The sequence below is a fragment of the Centropristis striata genome, chromosome 3 (genome assembly GCF_030273125.1).
Source record: "Centropristis striata isolate RG_2023a ecotype Rhode Island chromosome 3, C.striata_1.0, whole genome shotgun sequence".
NCBI lineage: Eukaryota > Metazoa > Chordata > Actinopteri > Perciformes > Serranidae > Centropristis > Centropristis striata.
Genome location: NC_081519.1, coordinates 39,281,472 through 39,304,413, shown reverse-complemented (window position 1 = coordinate 39,304,413; position 22,942 = coordinate 39,281,472). Strand labels below are relative to the sequence as shown.

Sequence of the window (22,942 nt, the reverse complement as noted above, 5' to 3'; positions counted from 1 at the left end):
AAAAGCAATACGATTGCACACTATAGCACAGTAGCACAGCATACATGAGCAGAGGGTGTTAAATAAATTAAAGCTTTATTACCTTTCATTGTAAAACATTACTATTGCCCCAATGACATCTACTCCTAAGCGACGCTACATTAGTCACCACTATGTGTCTGATACTGAATTCATTAATATGAATAATGTATGTATGATATGCTCTCTGTGTTCATGTGTGCATACGATTACAAAACGTTCATCCATTCTGTGCAAACAGCTCGACATCCATGCACACAAATGCAGGATTTATTTATCACCTTATCATCCAGCTGTTTGTAAAGCTTGCGGATCTCCTCCTCGTACTTCTGGCGCTCCTCCTCAGAGATGTGAACCACAATGGAGGAGGCGATGGAACAAGGGCTGCAGGGGCTGCAGATGTCGAGAGGCGGCTCCTCAGATTCGGGAGGCACCAGTGGGACTTCCTCTAATTCTGAATCCACATTCTCCAACACATCCTCCCCTAAAAACAAGGGGCAAAATATTGGATTCATTTTAGGATATTTTTGGGTAAATGTGATGCTTTTAATGCTGGCATATCCTCCAGTATGGATTATAAGAGGAGATTTTTTTGTTAAGTGAGGTTATATGAGTGTATTACCAACAATAGATTATGGATTGCATGGCCCCAGTTTGAAGAAGAAGACAGGAGTACCAGCACAGGAGCTAAACACTGTACTGCTGAACAATACGCTGTGAATGGGAGCAGCAGCAAAACTTATTTTTGCCATGACTCAGCCCTGTTTAGGTCCATGCTGGGGGAACTGAAGCAGGTATATGTGCTCTCTTCAAAGCCACCAGACTACATTGACAAAAACAGTAATTTTACCTTGCAAAATAAAGGAGAGAATGGTCTACGGCTGCCTTGATTGCACTGTAAAAAATGTTTGTAGAAATTACAGTAAAACACTGTCAAATTGCATCAGAAATAGGTCATACAATTAAACATTGTACATCACCGTAGTAGATACTTTTAATTACTGTTAATCAAAGAATAGTATAAAACCTTAAATTCTACTGCCATAAATTGTAGAAAACACACAGTTTTGTTGTAAAAATATAAAATTTTCATGTAAAGTTAATGGAGAAATACCATGATGACACTATTATCCTAAAATTAATGGGATTATTCTGTATAAATTACAGTTTTTGCTGATATTTACATTTACATACGCTCACTGTATTTTTTACGGTGATGTTCTGGCAACCACAGCTGCCGGTATTTTACCGTAAATTAAACAGATTTCTTTTTACAGTGTGGTTTCTTTATTTTGGTATATTGTGTGACTTTGGTGAATCTGAAATAACTCTTTAAACACCAAGCAAGCTAACCATCAATGCAGCAGTAGACCAGCAGCTTCTGTGTTCTGCGAGGAAAAATTGCTGTTTTTGTCAATGGAGTCTGGTGGATTTGAAAGGGACAAGGTATAAAGGCTTCAGTTCCCTCTGCATAAACTTAAACAGGGCTGTCTGCCAGCAAGGTAAAGTGGTAAAACTATTCTAAATATAGCATGCAATAACTTTACTGAAGATAATACACGGAGTATGGATAATTACCTCATAAAACCCCACATTAAAAAATCTGAACTCTCCCTTGAATGCATAAATATGGTGGGTTAATCTGCAGCATGCCCTTTCCTTCCCCTTGAATAGATTTAAATGTCAGGTTTGAGATACATCTTTGCCAAAAATAAGCTTATTTTTCTACAGATTCTCCAGCAGAACAATACAGCAGACCTTTATAACATTACATTGTCAGTTGTCTAGTGGCTCAGACTTCTCCAGTAGATCACAAAAGGAAAAAGGAGTGGAGTCATTGAATGGAGAGAAGTTAGAAAATTCAGTATGCTAATTGTGCACAAGTACAAGCACTCAATACTGTGGAGAACACGGAAAAAAGCCTTGGACTGACAGCTAGTCTGGATTGTAATGCATTGAAATTGAAATGATCTCCTCAGGCAGCATCGAGAGGTTTGTGCAGAGCTGTTTTGCCACTGTTTTTTAGTGTGACACTCCAGCAGCTCGTTTGACTGATATCATGTAGCTGAAAAGAGAAGGATCAATTGGGAAATTGAGTGATTTGCCCCTTTAAGACAAGGTTAAAGTAATCCATAGTCAGGACAATACACCCAGCTGACACCTTTTACCGTTTCAGTCTTCTTGTCTAGTTGAAGGTGTGTTAATCAATATAGCAAACAGCTGCCTGGTTCAGTGCAACAAGAACCCTAAAACACATGGTTGCACACTTATAGGAGATGTCGCGAGGGAGCAGATGGGGTGGAATTTAATGTATGAGACAGATGTTCCCGTCTTTGGGCCATCCTTGACTAAAGAGTCGGATAATGTGGTACAAGATGGAGGTCAACTGCATTCGTCTGAGGGAGTTCCTGGCCGGAGGTGGGGAACAATACTGGGAGCAGTGAGGAGGGGGGTGGGAGCAATGATGTTGTCAAAATGATCCATTAGGAAATTAAAAGTACTAAATTGTGAGAAGGAATACACGGGGAGGGAGTGGAGGGTGGGAGTGATGAAGCAATGAAAGGAATAATTTTCGCTGATATGCATTCAATAAAGATGCGTTACAGCGTTTTTTGAAATTCAGGTCAAGCACAGAGGGAATGATCTTTGTGAAAAACATCGGACAGGATTCATTACACGGCTTGAATGTCAACCGATCACTACCATTGAGTGCACTGACATTTGAATTGACCTACAGCCCAGCAGCAGAGGAAGCCTTGAAGTCTGTGTGTGTGTGTGTGTTAGCCTCATGTGCTTGTGACACAGGTGTGTGTGCTGACATGGCAGAAGATCAGCATGAGTTAGGACTTCTCTGTATGAGTGATCCCTCGCTGCCATTGGGATTACTAATACATAAGGATTCATAAAACATAAACCCCCCAGTGTTTCATGCCTTCAGAAAGAGGAAATCCAATTATACAAAGTGTAAAAGTTTAAATAATCTGAAATACAAGCAGCCAGGAAGGGTATTTTTAAGTGTTTTGGGCACAAGTCCAGCAAGTGTGTTTGGCTGCTCTCCTCCCATATCTCCACTGGCATGTATTCAGATGATATCAAATGAGGTTAAATCTGCACTTACAGTCCTACGTGGACTGAGAAATAATGTCTGCAGGCGAGCAAGCTGGTAACATTTTCATTCCTGTTTAGTAAGTGCTCTGCCATGCATGAAAAGGGACTGGCAAAAGAAGATGTGGTGTTGAGATGCTCTATTCTCTGGACCTGACTATCAGCGCTCTACAGTTTAATATGTTTCTTACATGCAGACAAAACACTACTAATCTTTTACTACAACAAATATTTTACTACACTGTGAAATAAAAATACAAAATGTAGAAATCACAGTAAAAACAGCCAAATTGCATCAGAAATAGGGCATAAAATTAAAAATTGTGAATCATGCAGTAGACACTTTTAATTACCATAAAATCAAGGATTAGTACAAAACTTTTCATTTTTACCATAACAAACTGTAGAAAACACACTACTGTTTTACTGTAAAAAATATTAGGTTTTCATGTAAAATGAATGGAGAAAAACCATAATTTCACAAGGACATAATTACCCTAAAAAATAATAAGTATTATTCAGTCTAAATTACAGGTTTTGCTGATATTTACATTTAAATTTACAGTAGAAAACCCACTCACTGTATTTTTTTACACTGACATTCTGGCGACCACTGCTGCTGGTATTTTTAACCGTAAATTAAACTGATTTTTTTCTTTTTACAGTGTACAACATTTTAAAAAATGACTTACAATCCTGGCTCTTAAAACTGGCATCTAATTTAATATATTGTGTCATTTATTATAGTAGTTCTACAAGACCAGTGGTCACATGAGAGTTGAAGTAAATGACAATGACACAAGTCCTGTGATGTGCACTTATTCATGTATTCAAATTTTAGTTAAAATGTATCAACTTTATAGCATGACATTTGTGCAGCATCACACAAATATCATGCTATAAAGTTGATACATTTTAACTAAAATTTGAATCGTAAAATCCAATCAGCGTTGAGATTTTCCTGCATAGCAGAGTCCTGATCAATCCAAACTCCTTTCAGAAAACAAACATTTTCAAAGTTGTTTAGTTGTCTGTCTAATGGATGTACCTGACACAGCATGACTTCAGACAATATGCAAACCAGCTTCATGAATTTGTCATTTCTGTATCCTTTTGATCTGTTTAATGCCATTAAATCAGAGCAAAATCTATGTATTTAAGGCCCATAACCCTGGATGCAGTTCCTGTAAATTCACCAGGCTGTGTGCACCACCAGATGATGTTTTGAACCGAAGCATGACAGCATTTAGTTTTCCCAATCTGGGACTTCAACAACAGGTGCAAAGGAGCAAAAGTGGTTATTTTGGTTGATGACGAAAATAAATGTCACTGGTGTTGTTGAAATACAAATGTTATCGATATGGTCCAGCAGTTAAAACTCATATGAGTAACACGAGCATCTGGTGTGCACACACCTTGAGAGTCCGCTGGCACACCTCTGCTCTGTGAGGCTTCGCTTTGAGCTAAATGCTAACTCAGCATGATCACAGTGACCATGCCAACATGCTGATTCTTTGTTACTGTAATGTGACCATTGCTATGCTAATATTTGCTAATGAGCAATAAGCAAACGACAGCAGAGGATGACATGAATGGCTTGTAATATTATTAGTTTTGCAGATGATATATTAAAGTATTAGGTTTTTTTTTAAATAATTCCCCCATGGAGTGAGATGAAATGAGTTCATTACAGCACACCCTGAGGGTGATATGAATGTGTGTATTGAATTTTATGGGAATCTATCCAATAGTGGTTCAGATATTTCAACCTGGACCAAAGTGGTGACTAACCACAACTCATGCTTGTGCGGCTAAAAATATGAACTTAATATTTTTCTGACAATAAAAGGAGTGATAGTGTTGAAATGCATGGGCAACAGTTTTTACAGTTCTTCCCTGGGAGCAGACTTAGATATTCCACGTTTTTGTGAGCTGCCGGCGTGATATCAGTGCGAGTATTACCGTTCCTCCAGCGGTTCAGCTCAGCCTCCAGTCTTTGAACAGTCTCCTTCAATGACCTGTTCTTCTCCTTTTCCTTTTCGTACTTCTTCTTCCACTGCTCCGCTGTGAGCTCCAGGTTCACTGATACAGTATTTCTAATGGTCTTGGCTCTAATTGGAGAGAAATCGAGACAGAGGAAGGGAAGGAAACAGCGTGACGGTAGGAGGGTGAGAGACAGAGAGGGAAAGATACAGAGAGGAGTGTGAGAGAACAGCAGAGAACAGAGGAACTGTCAACAAGGGTATTTCAGCCCTGGCTGCTCAATGAAAATGGGCTTGCATCTCATTAATTGGTATGCAAATTGGGTTCCTGCCAACTGTGTTTGATGGTGCAAGAGAGAGAGGTAAGTATTCAAAATGTAGAAACCCTTCAGGCCTCTTAAAATAAATTCACAACAACATACAGCAATCATGCATTTCATAAGTGGATGGAGTACTGTACAGTGTGTGACATTAAACTACTGCTCAATTATGACGCATATGAGTGGCGTCACAGAGTTGAAACATTGATGATGCTCGAGCAGCAGCAGCATTCAGCTCCGGCTGTGAATTTCACATCAGTGGCCATCGCTTAATTTCACACTCCAGTGAGAAAACACTCTTGTCCCTATTCATTTATTCCCTGATATTAAAGCGACAAACAGGCTTATCGAAAGTTGCCTCATCACATCTGAATTTAGTAAACACTTTTATTTGGAGAGGGGAATGCTGATGATCAAACATCAGATGACGCTGAAGTAAATATTGAACAAAGTGATAATGGCTCATTTATGCACTGCACTGCAATTTTTCACAAGATACAGAAAATTACCTCCTTATGATGGCTGATACAGATACGATAACTGATAATTTCCCATTTTTGTACCTTTATAAAGAAGTTCATAACCTGTAGTTTATGCACTCTTGAGGGTAAGAAAGGCTAAGTTGGATGATTTAATATTCCTCTAGCTCTGACTGAACCAAATCTAACTGACATCACTATTGTTAGCACAACAAAATCAATTAACAGTTCTGATTTTTACAATGTTGAATTATTTTTCAATATAATACTTGGGAAATTGGCTTAAACAGAAATAACAAAGAATAAAACACGGTCGCCGATAAAGTTGGAATAGATTTTTTTTTACCTCTTTCGTGAAATGACAATGTGCCTTATTCTTGACAGATAAAGTGTATATCTTCTCAAAACTTTATTAATCAATCTTCTCCAAACTTGAAATGAAAATGAAACCACAATTAACAGAGGATTGTGTCTTTGTGGCTGAAAACAAAATAAGTCCACCTTTATCCTTTATTGTCAATGTTTTTATTATTGTTTTTGTAACTTTGGAGCAATCTGGAACCAGAATTTTTATCTTATCTTATCTTCTTATCTTATATTATCTTATATTATCTCATCTCATCTCATCTCATCTCATCTCATCTTATCTTATCTTATCTTATCTTATCTTATCTTATCTTATCTTATCTTATCTTATCTTATCTTATCTTATCTTATCTTATCTTATCTTATCTTATCTTATCTTTATGGGCGATCGTGTAGAATAAATAGAACAATTAGCTTTTTTCTTTTTATGTATATTTATTTTATATTATATGTAATATTCAATTACAAACTGTACAAAGACAATATATTTTATGTTATGTTGAGCATTTTTCTAACCTGTGACCCTCTTGCTTTGAGGTGACAGTGCTAGCTGCTACACCACTACACTGGAATAATACATAATAATGTAAATTTCCTATTGTCTGGTGATGATTTATTAATACTGAAATATTAGCATCCCTAACCCGAATCCACAGTTCAGCCACAGACCTACACAATGCTCACAAACCTGTACCTTTGTGGATCTTTTCCTGAAAATATACTCTAAACACTTTGATAACACTGAAATATCCAAATAAAGAGTGACAAATATTTGTATATTTGATGTCATATTGATTTTAAGAAAGAGATTACATAGGTTGTTAAACAGCTTCAGGGGCTGACAGAGCGAGATAAGAGATGAAATCCTCTGTTCAGTCAAATTTAAATATCTGCTTTGGGTTCTGTCACTCCCTTTGCTCTGTCATGCATTATTTATTTCAACTCATGTGTCTGTCACTATACAAGGAATTTATTGGGAGAGGAAAAAAGCTGGAGATGAATAAGGAGGCCTTTTAGAATCTTCCTATTTGTGAGTTTCTTTGAGTTGACCATGAGCGCAGAACTGGCAAGCAAACCGAATCTCTGCTTCTATGAGTGCAGCTTACCCCTTAAGATTACAAATAAAAAAAGCTCTTTAAGCAACCCCAGCACGATCACAAACAGCAAACAAACCCCTTGCCTCCAAAGCGGGGCGCAGGTCGTCAAAAGCACAGTTGGGAGGCACTATGTGAACTGCATATCTGCATTAAACAGATTTCAGCAGAGAAAAAACATCCCAGCAGAGCGAGACAGGGATGCACAGCGCAGCAGCCCATGGCTACTTAGCATAGAGGCGTCTTACCGTTGGCCAAACATCAAGGTGGATTTGGTCTCGACATCATTGTAGCTGGAGGGAGAGCAACAGATGAACATGGTGGTGCGGCAGTTCCCGCCCAGCGAGTCCTGTAAGATGCGGGTCATCTTGCTGTCACGGTACGGCACGTGAGATTTCTACAAAAACATAAAGACAGAAAGGCATAAAAAGGACAGATTGATTGACAGACTTTTTAAAAATTTATTTAAGAATACTTTGGTAACACTTTACAATAACCATCGTTTATAAATGGTAAACAGATAGTTTATTAATGTTTAATAATCATTCATAAACCGTATTTAGCCCATTTAGAATGGTAAATGCATAATTTATTAATGTTTTGTTTCGTTTCGTATCTGTTTATTTCGGTCAATACATGTCATCAAAACAAACCAGAAAAAAAACAAAAAAACATTGATCATGTTTAACTAATTATATTATATTATAACATTTTTAACACCATATTAAGTATGTTAATGATTTTTAAATGATTCAAATATCTTTCATATATGAAAATGGTTGAAAACATGAACACAAGATTAAATATGTATAGCACTTTGTAAATGGTTAATAATTTGTTTATAAACCATCTATAAACATTACTTAGTTGGTTATTGTAAAGTGTTACCAATACTTTTATAGTTGTAACACCAATGGATATGCAGAATTAAAAGACCATCAATGACAACACAAGAGAGTGTTACTGGTTACTGAGTTACTGGAGTTCTCTCCATTGTGGTCCTTGTTGTAGTTAAACAGAAATGGAATTAAAAAAGCATTAAAGCTGTGAAAGACATTCTGAGTTTACGTGCCACCATGCACATACTTTTCTTCTTTTTTCTGGATTACTCGAAATATGAGCATCTGCACAGAACAAAGACAGAAAAGGTTTCTCTTTGTCTGCCGCATCATTCATAGTTTTACCTTTTTAACCTCTGGAACGCCTTCAAAAAAGACTGTGTCCTTGCTCAATGAATAAAGAATGAATGCTGGTAGATGCATGAAAGATTTGTGAGGCATTTACAGTCTGTGAGGCTTTCCATTAGGGTTATGAGGAGTTCCCTAAGCCTCCACAGTTACATAATAAGAGATTGTGAGTATTTATATTACGAAGATGGAGATTGGAAATACTGTAGAGTGGGCAGAACGCACTGAGTGGGTGAATTTGTTCGTTGAATTTGGTGAAATATGGTAACGAGGTGCCAGCTGTCGCAGCAGCGTTATGGATTATGGATGAGGGTGAACAGACTATGAGCTAAAATGTCACTGCAGCTTTCATCCAATCCAAGACAAGAATGTCAATGTGGGAGGACTCTGGAAAAACCTTGAATTAACTTTGTTTGCAAATTTTTATTTTTATTCTTTATACAATATTTGTGCAGGGCAGCTATGGTACTGCAGTGTAAACATTAGGAAAATAATGTGGTTATGGCAGATAAAAATATGAGAGCTTGCTCAAAAATCAGTTAGTACAGATAAAAATGAACTGATTCATGTTCATTGTTCAGAGTTTTGCATTTTAAAGTTCATAGTCCCCAAAATGTAATTAGTCATGTAAATTACTTTTTGCCTTTTTAAAATGCTTCAACTCAAAGGGTTCTTTCAAATTATTTTTTAATGTGGCAGATTTGTTGTTGTTTTTTTAGACAAAATGTACACAAAAATGTAGAACCAGTCTGTTAACCTCTGAAAACAAGAAAACTGCAACTCACTGGATATTTCCTCCTTTTCCTCTGTAAACCCTCGAGATAGTTGTGTGTGAAAATCCCAGTAGATCAGCAAATGTGCAATACTCAGACCAGCCTACCTGGCACCAACAACAATGCCACATTCAAAGTAACTTAAATCTCCTTTCTTCTTCATTCTGATGGTCAGTATGAACTTAAGCAGGTCGTCTTCACCATGTCTACATGCCTATATACATTGAGTCGCTGCCATGTGATTGGCTGATTAGATATTTGCGCGTAAGTTGCACAGGTGTCAATCATGTGCAATATATCTGTATATCACATCCTGCCAGGTCATCTGCACTTTACTCACTTTACTTCTTAGACACTTATATACAATACACGTTAGATCCATATTTATCTTATATATTGTTATTGTTACCTATTTTGTTCATTTTTTATTATATTATCCTATATTGTGATTGTTTTTGTAATTGTTTTGGAGGCTTTGGAGCAATCTGGAACCAGAATATCCTTTCGGGTTTAATAAAGTTCTATCTTATCTTATTTTATCTTATCTGCGGTGTACCTAATAAAGTGGCCAGTGAGTGTATGGAAGGGAAACACTATCAACGAACAAACAAGCTGAGACACACTGGCATCAATAAAGCTTTCTGTTAATGCACTCCTTTAATATGTTAATGCTCAACACTGATTAAAGGGACAGTTCAACATTTTGGGACATTTGCTTTCTTGCTAAGAGTTCGATGAGAACATTGATACCACTCTCAAACAGCAACATTCAGCTCTTGGAGAGAGCAAATAAGCACATTTCCAAAAATGTCAAAGTATTCCTTTTATGTATGGGGTATGAGGGTATTTACTGAGGATGCTGGGCTAATTCATTGTACTTTGTAATTTGGCTAATTCTGATTGACTGCTGATGTAATTTGATACTAAATGAACTGAAGAAGTTGAAGAGATTTAGGCAAATCTAATATGCTCAACTAATTTACTGCAGCCTAGACTCAATTTTGGGAAAACTCATTGTTTTGGAAGCAAGCATTAGGTAAATGTCAAAATACAAACAATTAGCCTGAGGCAGCTCCGACACACTGGAGGCCTGACAGATAAGAATCTCTCCAGCGTACCGTTCCCTCAGCCAAAGCTGAGATGACGTTCCCCAGGGCCGACAGCGACTTGTTGATGTTCTTGGCCTCATCCAGCACTGATCCCTCTGCGCCTGTCTTACTGACCTGACACAGATACACACACACACACACACAGCGCAGGAATTAGAGCAGTACATTTGTACATGATCAGCATAAAAATGTCAGTTGGGAGACTGTGTTTGTATTGTGATAATGCTTTATTTTACAGCTCATATAGTTTTGTTTAATTTCCTACTAACTCAATGATTTATGACTTGGAAATTCATGACACGTTCTTGGAAATAACTATGTAATTTGGCACTAACCATAGGGAAAATGCAGGCGGTGTTCTGTTAGTACACGTGCAATTAATCAATTATGAATAATTGCCAGCCTAACCAAGAGAGTCTTTTGTTCATTGTTGTGCAGGTCGTTTTGTCTACGGCCTATTGGGGCCATTGTAGGTTAAAAAAGAAAAATAAATATGGAGCCAGAGGAGGAAGGTAATATTCTGTGGAAGACTTTCAGAATTTCAAAGATTAAAGTCGTAAATTGACGATTCTCTGTGATTAAAGTTGTAAATTTAGAAGAAAAACTTGGATATTGAATTAGGCCAATTCAAAAGAAAACAACATACTGATTTGGGTATGATGATAACTTATTCATGTGTTTTCTTATAGATTTACCACTTTAATATCAAGGTTTTTTTCTTGTAATTTACAACTTTAATATTGGACATTCTGTGTTTTTTTCCTTTACCTCTCTCCCCCGGCACAGTTTTTTTTTTTGGGCCCAAATACACCGTTGTAGAGTTGAGCCTGCAAAAATGTTAACTTCTATACAGGCAAGCATACAATTCAGTAAATCTGGTGAGGTAGAATCCTCAACAACGTCATATAAACCCAACACAACCAAATAAACTCAAATCACCTTTATATTTTTTAAAATATTTTTTCATATTTTCCCAGGAATGTTTAGCAACTTTTACACATTACTTTTTGGAAAAATAGAAGAAAGGAAAGCAATGAAAGACCTGTGAAATAAAGCATTCATGCATTTTAGTGCAAATTGTTTAAAACAGATGAGAAGGTTTGAGAAGATATATTTTAATTGGGAAGTCACACCATATTGTGTCATAATTGTCATGGGATGCAATTATTTACAGCGAGATAATGAGGAGCTTAATTATCGAGGAGAGCACGTTGTCCTATCAAAGCCGTCTGTGGAGCATGCGCCAGCTTCCAGTTAATAATATTTCCTCTCAGAAAAAGAAGAAGAAGTTGTTGGAGCAGAACTGTTTCCTTCTTCACCCCCAGGGATGACCAACACAACTTACAGATGCAGCATCAGCACTTATTAGCTGCAAAATGCTGACATCAGCATCAATCCCGACTGTATGGCCCTCTACTACTCTATACTTTACATCAATAATATCAACACCAGACTACAGACGGAGCCAAGGGTCGTGTCCGGCACCGGGCTTTAAATCTATTTTCTGACTGCTTTTTAGAGAATGACCTATGTCCTGGAGATAAATTGTTTTAAAGATGGTGGAATGACGCAAGATGACTCAGTTTTCACCCAAAAGGCCTAAAACAAGGGGGCAATTAGTCGCTCCCCTCAATGTGACCTCTGTGGCGACTGAAACCCATTCCAGAGCTTATCTGAAGTGTAAAAATGAAGTTTGTTATTTCTCAGAGAATGACTTTCTGTCTCCATCAGCAGAACCGATTGGATTCCTCAAAATGAGCAAACACTAACCCTGATATTGCATCAGCAACAGACTAAGCTGAGCCCTCTAAGAGAGATATAACGTAAGAATTTAATGAAAACTTGGTGCAGTGGCATAAGTGCGTGCTGATTAAAGGGAAGTTCAGAGCTTGAATGCATTGTTTATCAGCTTCTTTGATGTCTGAAAACACCTTTTGTGAGAATAAAGGCGTCTGGTCCCTGTGTTGCAAAATCCTGCTGACAGTGAATGTTGAGAGTTTAAAGCGGTGTGAAGCCCTACTTTTAATAATTTTTTATAGGAAATTCTCCTTTTGCCTACCTTCTCACTCCCAGCTAGGTCGACCAGGTACAGCTTCCCACACAGCTTCTGCTCGGTCTCCACGTTCTCTTGTTTGATGTTTATCAAGAAGATGCTGTGACTGCGGGAACTGTGCTCATTCATGTCTAAGATATAAAGTGAGGAGATGAAAGGAGAGACTCCGATTCAAACTGTGTATAAAACAGTAATTAAATTCATTGTGAAGCAAAATGTTCTCTTTGCACGTTGTCATGAGTTTTATCACCTTTGCGCCTTGAAGTTGCTATACTTAAAACTGTGATTAAAAAAAAGGAAAGATTCTGACATGCAGCATCTGACAGAGCGTCAGAACATAACGAAGATCAACAGTGTGACTCACTGGTGACAGCAACGTGACGGCTGGCCTTCCCTTCATCTATCACATCCATCACCTCCTCTGGACTGGTGACGAATCGCTCTGTGCAGCCCTTAGTGAAAGAAAGACACATGCAAACGTTCATTCGTGGTGTGAAGAAAAGATAAAACAATTTGTACATAACGCACAAACACTCTGCATCCCATTTGCACACAGATACACCAACAAATGTTTATATCTGTACAAATACACTATGCAATCATGCAAAGTTTGACATTTGCTTTGATTTGATTTAAGTTTATTTCGAATATGAAAACAAATAATAATAAATAAAAAAAGAGTCAGACAAAACATTTAACATGACAGAATACATATTCGAAAAGGAGTGAGAAGAAGTAAAACTTATAAACTCCCACCCCCTCTCCTTAAATATGACAAGTTAACATCCTTGTCTAAACATGTCTTGTATTACAAAAACATAAATATAATTTACCTATACAGCGAAATTATACATCCATACATACATACACGCGCCCACATTTGGATACATACCCAAACACACGCACACATACATATGAAAGGAAAAGAAACAACAACTCAAATCAGTGTCCTCAACAACTCTAAAGCAAAAGTTCCACAATTTCAGAAACACACTTATTCACTTTCTGGTGCACAGTTGATACAGGCAGCAGCTGGTGAGCTTAGCTCAGCATGAAGACTGAAAACAAGTGAAGTCAGCCTGAAACAGCAACCAAACCCACCAACAGCATTATTATTTTTGTTTGTTTAATCCATAAAAAAAACTGAAGTGTCAGGATTAGAGTCCCCGAGGGGCTTCCGTCAATCAATTATTTAATCAAACTGTATTTGTATAGGTTAGGGCATTCACAGAGTGCTTCACAGATGAGTGATAAGCCGATAATAAGACAGAAGGCCATTAAAACCATTGAAAAAAAGACAAAAGCAATTTAGCAATTAGAGACTAATGCATGCAAGACTATAAAAATGATGAAAATGTAATGAAATAGATTTAAAGGCCATAGGGAAAGTGATAGCAGAAAATGGCTGCTTTATGGAGGTTTGGGTCTCTCTGACTAACAGCTGCAATCAGCAGAAACTCCAGCAGGTAACTAGTCACCACCAGGTGGGAACAGGTCATTGCTTTGTAAGTCACAGGTCTTTGCACTCAAGTCCCAAGTCCTAAACCAGGGGTGTCAAACTCAAATACACAATGGGCCAAAATGTAAAACTTGAATAAAATTGCGGGCCAACATTGAACAAATAAACCTTTTAATATATACCAAACATGTTTTGCTTTAACATTAAATATGCAACCAGCAACGCTTATAAAGATACAATATATAACTAAATAGTGCAGACATGCAAAATCAAAAATCAAGATCAATGTCATTCATTTATTAAATAAAAATTAAATAAAAATCTTATGCCTCTTTTCTATTTGCATCCTTCTGATTTAAATATCAAAATAAAGTTTTTCAACAGGTAAATACATTTGAAAATAAAATAACAATAATAAATCTAGTATTAGCGGTAAATGCGCAGTATAATACCGGCGGTTCAGCTTTTATAGTACAATAATAATATAATAATTTGGTATTGCCTCACTTGTTTAGACTCGAAACTCAAGGTTTACGACAGGGGTGTCAAACTCTGGCCCGCAGGCCAAATTCGGCCCGCAGTGTAATTTTATTTGGCCTGCGGGCCAGAGTTTGACACCCCTGTCCTAAACCTTGAGTTTCGAGTCTAAACAAGTCACACAGAGCTCCCCACGAAATTTAGTGCCAATTAACAACAGAGTAATCATTTATCAAATTTACAAAAAACATGAATGCTTTTTAAAAAGAACTTCTGCAACTTGATCTGATGCTGTCGGATTGATTCAAACAAATTGGAGCTGGATAAATATGTGGTGACTTGTTGACGTTGGCTGATGATGATGGATGATGGAAATTTACTGATTTGTGGCACACTTTTAAATTACTTCCTTTGGACTTGCGGGAAGGTACCAAGTATTTTCAGGTCAAACAAAAGCAAAGTCACGAGTCATTGGTGTTAAAGTCAAATGCAAAAAGTTGAGTCTAAAGTCAATAAATTTTTGTATGGAGTCTGAATCATGTGTCAGACTGGAGTTCACATCTCGGCTAGTCGTGCCAAGAAATAGCTCTGAACATAAAACCCCCACAATAATGACAAATTCCCCAACAGAAAGTGAACAAAAGTATTTCTGAAAATGTCAAGGTGTTATTCTTGTAGCATACACTCATAACACATCTCCACAATAAAGAAGAGAACTCAAACTGAATCATGTCAAACTGCTGATAACTCACCTTCACATAGGGAACTCTGTATTTGTCTTCATGCACTGACAGGTTGGTTTTTGTCACTAGGATGTAAGGGAGAAAGAGGTCATCGTGTTACCCAAAGCATTATCTGTGTGCATGTGAGTGTGTTCTTACCCTCAGCAAACTATAATCTGACCTGACGATGCTCCCTTTGTGAGTCAGTCTAATGCTAATGCGGGGTGAAAAAAACATGTGAGTGTCTCGCGATCAATGCTTTTAATGGGACTGGACTATTTTTTGCCAAAGTCACTGAGAGGTTAAGCAGATGCCTCCGCTAATGTCAGTGAACAAAACACTAATTTTTGGCCAAGCCATTTATTGGCCCAAATTCCTGAATTAGTCATTTCACATTTGAAAGTCCTATCTTGTCGATGATGATTAAATTTCACCCAAATGTGGAGGCTGTTTTTCCATGCAGACTATGTGCGTGTGTGTGTGTGTGTGTGTGAGTGTCCGTGTTTGTGTTTTATCACCCTACAGCCACTTTTTTTTCTTTGCAAATACCTCCACAGGGTGTTGTTCTCCGTGCTGCCTCGATTCATCTCACTTGTTGTCGACTTTTTTCTTTTGTTCATAGCTTTAAATGTTCCTCAGCTGCTGCCAACTCCCCTGCATACAAATGGGTCTTTCTCCACTGTCCCTGGCTCTATTACAGATGTAATCACGAGGATGCTGCCTATAGCTCCATATCCAGGCCTCCCCCCATCATTTTACACTGGTTGTATCTCTCAGTGATAAGACGAGGAACTGCAATATTGTGGTGCTTCTGTGTGATTAGCGTGCAAAACCAGAGCGATTTATTGTCTGAAGCAGAAAAGTACAGCAGAAGAAGGAGACACTAAATAATAAGTACTGTGTGCTTCCCATAATAAACCCCATAGGATACTAAACTCAGTCTTGTTGATGCACTCCACCAACTTGCTACCTTACGATAAGGACAATATCCTTAGCTGTAAAAAAAAAAAACGATTTTACCCAAATAAAAGCAAGGTTTAGTTGGGTATAGTATGTTCTTTTTTATCTGCAGTTTTCCTCTCAGGCTGCATACAGCCCCAACACCATCCATTATTAAGGCAGGTGAGACTGTATGGAGCCTCGGGGTGCTCTCTCACCTATAGAGACAGAGCGCCACAAGTCATACTCTGAAAAATCACGCCCATCGGAGCGGAAAGCTATAGATGCTGCAATACACAACCATGGGCTAAAACAACAACAAAATGTCTGTTCTAGCTAAAACTATTCGATTTAAACATATCATATGATTATTTTAACACTTTGTGTCTACCAGAAAGTACAAACTGTCTGTTAGCAAGCTAATGTTAGCTATATGTTAGCAACTAAGGCACTTAATACTGCAAAGTTTTCTGAATTATCCACATTCTACTACAACACAAATTACATACTGTACAAATGGTTTTGTATAACTTACAGAATTGTATTTAGCCTAAAACTGACTTTGATATGTGACCTAGTGACAAATAACACTGTAAGCTAACGGTAAATATAGTTTCAGGGTCACACAGTTTTCACATTGTAACTGCAGATGTCTCATGTCTGTATCCACTTTTTTTTTTAGTTTGTCAGTTTATCAAAACTTATTTGTGGTTCTTTACAATGTTGGTAGAGCATTTCATCACACAGCAGCTTTTGACCATTTTTCTGTTGTTTGCTAACAGACAGAATTGTCAATGAGGCTCCTTCATTCAATACAAAGTCAACGGAGATCGATGGGTTGTTTTCCCCTCTGCTGGGGGTGGATCTTAAATGCGCTCTGTCTCTGTAGTTGGCTTGCTCTGGTCTGAATCAGTTGATGAGTTTGTGATATTGCAGTGTTCTTCCCCTTCCACGTGCAAATATGCATCAAACCACATGAAAACATTGACTCTGCTTAATGGTCAGATGTGTCTGTGGCAAGAGGAGCAGAGGAAAGTAAATACAGGAAGATGCTCCTGTGTTCTGGACTAGTGAAGGTTTCTGTGAGAGAAAAATTGCTTTAAAGCTTCGGCTACCTGCTTAGAAGGTTTTTCATGAAGTAGCGAACTGCTTAAACTTCAGAAAATAAATGTATGGCTGGATAGTCAGCATCCCTCATCCTGGTCATGAGGGCCATTTGATGGGGTCTTTAACAGTTGTTTATGCTATTATCAGGAGTTAACTCACATTTACACCGACATTTTTCATCAAAAGTGGCCCTTAAGTGATCAGGTATGTCCCAAAGTTGTGCTAGGCTTGAACTTATGGTTGGCTAAAGACCATGCTTGCTGTCTAAACAGAGAGAGCATGCTTTCAGCAGAGCAGCCGTTATCTTCAGCCTAATGCATTAGTAATGACATACTACACTGTAAAAACAACAACCTGACCGTGCTCATAATTTACAAATAGAGCTGTCTGGCACAGAATACTTTGACTTTGTGTACGGAGCATCCATGCAAAACAGTAATCTCAGTCCCTGCCTGCCCGCTGGAGGCTGCACAGCCAAAGGCCACTTTCAGAGTCCAGTTCTGCTGATAACAATTTTATCATTTAATCCACCAGAGCGATTACACAGTTGACCTCTAATTCACACCTGCCAAACTGAACTGCACCAAGGAGAAAAACAAACCAGACTGAAAAAACACAGGTGTGTAAAAACAAAAAGCAAAAAAAAAAATCTTAGGAGAATAAAGACAAGTCCACCTCTTGTGACTGCACAGTAACACTTTTTCTCAGCTCTTCTCTTCTCTCACGGGGATTTTGGCAGCATGACAGTAAGAAGAAAATAGGATTTTGAAAATTGAAATGTCCCCCAATCCCCAGAGGAAATAACACCCTTAAAGACAACGCAGCAATTTATCCTTATACACCTAGGCGTGGCTATAAAGGCTTCAATTTCAATGTGCACTGCAAGAAAACTGTATTAATGGATGTGAGTTATGCTTTTACTGTTTCATAGCCATGTGCTCAGTGTATTAACCCACCATCCAGCAGGTCCCGGATTTTATCCATGTAGATTTCAAAGTAGGAAACCTGCAGCAAGATAAAAAACACACATGGTTTGTAGTCTTTAAGGGAAAAATGTAGTGATACAGATAGATAGAGAAAGGCTGTAAAGCATGATTATTGTGCGAATCTGCAAACTGATGTTGCAGTAATCTTTCCTCCTGTGGGTCTGGTGAGGTATTATCCTCTATTAGAATACCGCCGTGCAAAAGGGAAAAAAGCATAACAAATGTTGTAGGATTATCAAGGTTTATATATCATGATTTATTGATGCTTGGCTGCTTTCACTCAGCCCATCCATGTGAGGATTACATCACAGGCCCAAGCTGAATTCCCACTGAAAGTATCCCAGAGTAATTTTGAGCATCTGCACAAGTGTGTGAGAACAAATGCACACATGAACAGACACACACAGGAACTCACACCAACCTTTATGTGGAATTCAAGGTTCTCATCCATAGCAAATATATGTTCGAAAATGTCCTCTGCAATCCGGGGGATGATTCCCATTCCCTGGGGATCATGAAGGTTCCCCTACGAGAAGAAAGAGACGAGAGATAAGAACATGTGAGTGAAGAGCAGGATAAATGCAGACCTTGGGATGAATTAAGTGGAGAGAATGGTAAAAGAAAGGAGAGCAGAGAGGCTTTTGACTTGAAAAGGAGCAGGGTTGTTTCCCAGAGAGAGTTGTAAAGGAGGTTAGTTCCCACAGAAGACTGAGGGAGAGAGATAGTGAGCGATGACAGTGATGGAGGAAGATATACTGTCAGAGCAGAGAAGAGGAGAATAATCTTTATAATAAAAAAACGTGTGTCTCTGGGCATGTGTGTGCACCGCAGTAAGAGGTCTACCTCCTGAATTATTAAGCGATACCATACCTCCATGGTGTGTGTTTTTCCAGAGGAAGTCTGCCCATAGGCAAAGATAGTCCCATTGTATCCTCCCAGTACATCTATAATGAGAAAAGAAGAGACACAAAAAGCATTTTTAACCCCTAGAGAGCAATACAGGCTCATTTTCTTTTTCTTTTTTTTTTTAAGGGGGGCAGGGGATCTTTACGGGAAGATAGCAGGTCAGCAGTAGATGACACACAGAAGTGGTGGACATCATCTGAAAGCTGGGAACCTGAAGATTAATCTGAGATGCAGCCCAGTTGTTATGGTCATACAAACATTGTGTGTCATTACAGGTCTATTAAAATGTTGAAAGTTTAGTGTGTTTAGGGGTTTAGATCATTATAATTAAAGTTTATGAAGTCCATTTACATGCTCAATTATGTCTCATAAATTGTTGCAGGAATTGTGGGGGTTTGTACCATTTGTAACACAGATTTAGTGCTAAATTTGACGATTTTGACCACTTAAGAACTGAAAAAATGGCAAAAAAAAAAAAAAAAACAAGACACCAAGACTATGCTGTGATTTGGTTTACAAAAGTTCAACAGAGAGCAGATTTCTGCAAGAGTTGCATCTTTCAGTAATTGGATTGCAAGCACTTCTGTCCTTGTAACTCTGAGAAACCCCTCTATCGTCAATAAAGATAGGGAAGCCATACATCTTGTGAATGCTCTCGGTCTCTAGGTTGTGGTTGTAAACTTTGATGAGCCTGTGATTATCCTAGAGGTCCCAGCAGGTCATTATACACAGTGAGGTTAATTTTTTTTAAATGCTGTCATTGCAATGACATGGCTACTATGGATCACCACATATGAATACAGCTGAATCAGCAAGCGTCTCAGCTTTCCAGTCATACCCAATTGATGCGATTCCAAGACTGTTTAGGGGCCCCAGTATGCAGATATATTTAAATACACCCTTTTTATAATAGGCAAAATGTGTATTGTATGCAAAAGCATTTATGGTTTTGCCCCAAACTGCATGAGATTCACATAAAGTGGGCACAAGACTCATGAGTACCCATATAACCCAGATTTCATTCAGATATCTTGAGGTCAGAGGTCAAAGGACCCATTTGAAAATAGCTATGCAAGTTTCTCCCTCGCCAAAATTTATTTAACCTCCTTCCTGACAAGCTACCATGCCTGCTAGCTACAGACATCTAAACTCAGTGATGTCAGACAGGATCACTGGTCTCAGAGGGTTTAAAAAAGAATACAGTACGAAAATGAAGAACGGCATGTGAGAGTGCCAAACAAAAAGAAAATCTGACAGGATCACAGATCTCAGCCTGCCAGGTATACAAACAATAAGACAGGAAAAGAGACAAAGACAAATGTTTTTGACCTTTGCTTCAAAGACAGATCACACTGTGCCACATAAAGCCTGAGTGCACTGAGAGGTGGATGGTATTTAAGCTTGGTTAGATGCTGAACGACCTCTGTGGCTGCGCACAATAAACAATATACCTGCAGCGTAAAAGTCACCAGGAGGCATTCGGTGAAGTACCGAGTATAAATATACTATTCTCTCTCCGTTCGTGTGGTAGGGGCCACAGTGAAAACAACACATCTTCATATGTTGAGGTTATAAAGCAGCATACTGCTGAATGTCATGTTGCTGACAGAGTCTAATAAAACCTTGTGGTAAAAGTCAAACATGGATGAAGAAAAACACGTCACCCTGAAAGGCTGCTGCCACAGGTTAGCTGACCACGGACTAATCACAAAGGCTCTCAGCTCAAACACAGAGGCTCCCTTCCTCCTCCTCTCCTCCTCTCCTCCTCTCCTCCTCTCCTGTACTGCCTTTATTCTTGCAGCTAAGCAACATGCCTTCCTTTACCTCTGCACTGGTCATAGTGAGACCGAAAAACAGAGAATTATGCATAACAAAGAATAAAGATTCTGTGAATGTAAATCAAGATGGCTGCAGATAAGGTCATAAATCATCAGAGACTACCACAAGGGGAAGGAAAGACAGCATGAGTGTGAGTCAAAAGACAACTGCAAAGGGCATAGAAAGAGGCAGCCAAACAGAGAGAAACTGACAGCCCGAATGACAAAAATAAAATAAAGTGTAAACATGAATCTGTGTCCTCTCCCTTACTCTTTTCCCTGGACGAATTCCCTTAATACTGTTAAACCCCTATCCTTGAGTCTTACCAACCATGCACTGCGATTCTTCTCGCCTTTTATTTCATCTTTCCTCGGCCTTCTTGGTAATCTCACACTCTGTAAGTAATCTCGCCCACCAAATCAATCTCTTTTTCATGCTCCATCTAGAACTAGTTCAATGGAGTTCCGCACTTGCTTTGAAGGTAGCACAGAAAAAAGCGAGACCCTAACAGGGAGGGAGAAAAGAGGCAGATGAAGGAAGGAGGAAAGGAAAGCAAATTTAACTCTCGTCTGGTTTCGTTTGATCTTGGGACGCCGGTGCCCGCTGTGCTGTGATAACATGCATCTTGTTCATCTGTGCATGTTGCTGTTCATACCTGTAAGTCATGAGATCGCATCTTGTCATGGAAATTGGTTTTCTTGCTGTTTGAAAGGAGCTGCTTATTCATGCATTTAGCAAGTAGAGCGTAAACTGGCATAGACTATAATGGGGAACCTGGTGATTCAAGGTGTTTCTGTCTTCTCTCTTAGCTTTTGAGTGCAACTCATGCAAACCGTTTATGTGACTCACCTTTGACGATCTGCTTGGCGCATGAGTCGTAGACCTGTATCTGGGTGGTGTTTGTGGGAAACACCTGGTCAAACACGTAGGACTTGCCCTGTGAACGAGAACACAAACACAGTCAGCTGCATGATGACAGAGACAGTTTAGAGAGTTGCTTTTGATTATTGTCAACACCTCTCCCTCCCCTGTGACTCCCTGTTAAAATCTGCCCTGAGAAGTTTGTGAAGCAGAGCAAGAGAGTTTTGTGAGAGAGAGAGAGAGAGAGAGACAGAGAGAGAGAGAGAGAGAGAGAGAGATAGATAGATAGAGAGAGGGGGAGAGAGAGAGAGACATCAAGTTTATCACCAAAACAGTATGTAAAGCCATATTGCCACTATAAAAAAGGCCATATCAATATTTCCTTTATACACAGTGAACATACTTTATGGACTCTGTGTCCATCTGTGTGTATTACACCCCTTCCTAACTTTTTAGCGAGCTAATTCTGGCAGATAGAGCGTGAAAAATGTCTAGATAAACTACAAGCAATGTCGCAGAGCCATTGTGATTGCTCTCTCTGCAAATGAGCAAAGCTGTTCCAGTAAAGTTGTGTGTCAGCATTATGCAGTTGAAATTTCTAATTTCCTCTTCAAAGAATTTCAGGTGCATGATGCCAAATAGAAACAAAACAACATGGCTGACCAAAACAAATGTTCACACAAACTCTCAGCAATGCAGCCTCTTTGCATGTAGGTATATATGGAACAAACACATTTTTACAGTACTTTATTACTTGGAAACATATGCAGGTTTTACTATATGATAGTATGTACTATATGATATTTTGTATTTAATTTAATCTCTTCCTCAGCTATATTGGTGATTCATTGTGATTTGTACACTGAGATATGTGATTTAGGATTTTACACGGTGGTGTAGTGGTTAGCACTCTTGCCTCACAATAGGAGGGTTCACCAGCTGGACATGCACTTAGGTTTAAGTGGTGACTCTAAATTGCCTGTAGGAGTGAATGAGAGCGTGACTGTGATTGTTTGCCTCTATGTGTCAGCCCTGGCGACCTGTCCAGGGTGTACCCCACCTCTCGCCCAATGTCAGCTGGGATTGGATAAGCAGTTAAGGATAATAAATGAATGAAAGTTTTTTTTCTGACAGTATCTTACAGTTAATAAATACCAATAAGTTATTTTATAATCTAGCCA

The 22,942-nt window shown here is 38.6% G+C and overlaps 1 protein-coding gene across 2 annotated transcripts in view; it reads right to left on the bottom strand.

The window, feature by feature from the left end:
* Window positions 1-22,942, bottom strand: part of kif5ab (kinesin family member 5A, b) — a 93,355-nt gene that overhangs the window by 45,803 nt on the left and 24,610 nt on the right. For both annotated transcript variants that reach the window (XM_059329365.1, XM_059329366.1), the window contains exons 2-12: window positions 21,750-21,837; window positions 19,047-19,120; window positions 18,598-18,702; window positions 18,147-18,195; window positions 15,175-15,230; window positions 12,851-12,938; window positions 12,493-12,617; window positions 10,443-10,547; window positions 7,613-7,761; window positions 5,086-5,234; window positions 300-502 (exon numbers count right to left, since the gene is read on the bottom strand). In XM_059329365.1, the coding sequence (XP_059185348.1) occupies window positions 300-502; window positions 5,086-5,234; window positions 7,613-7,761; window positions 10,443-10,547; window positions 12,493-12,617; window positions 12,851-12,938; window positions 15,175-15,230; window positions 18,147-18,195; window positions 18,598-18,702; window positions 19,047-19,120; window positions 21,750-21,837 (1,191 nt within the window). The remainder of the gene's footprint in view (window positions 1-299; window positions 503-5,085; window positions 5,235-7,612; window positions 7,762-10,442; window positions 10,548-12,492; window positions 12,618-12,850; window positions 12,939-15,174; window positions 15,231-18,146; window positions 18,196-18,597; window positions 18,703-19,046; window positions 19,121-21,749; window positions 21,838-22,942) is intronic.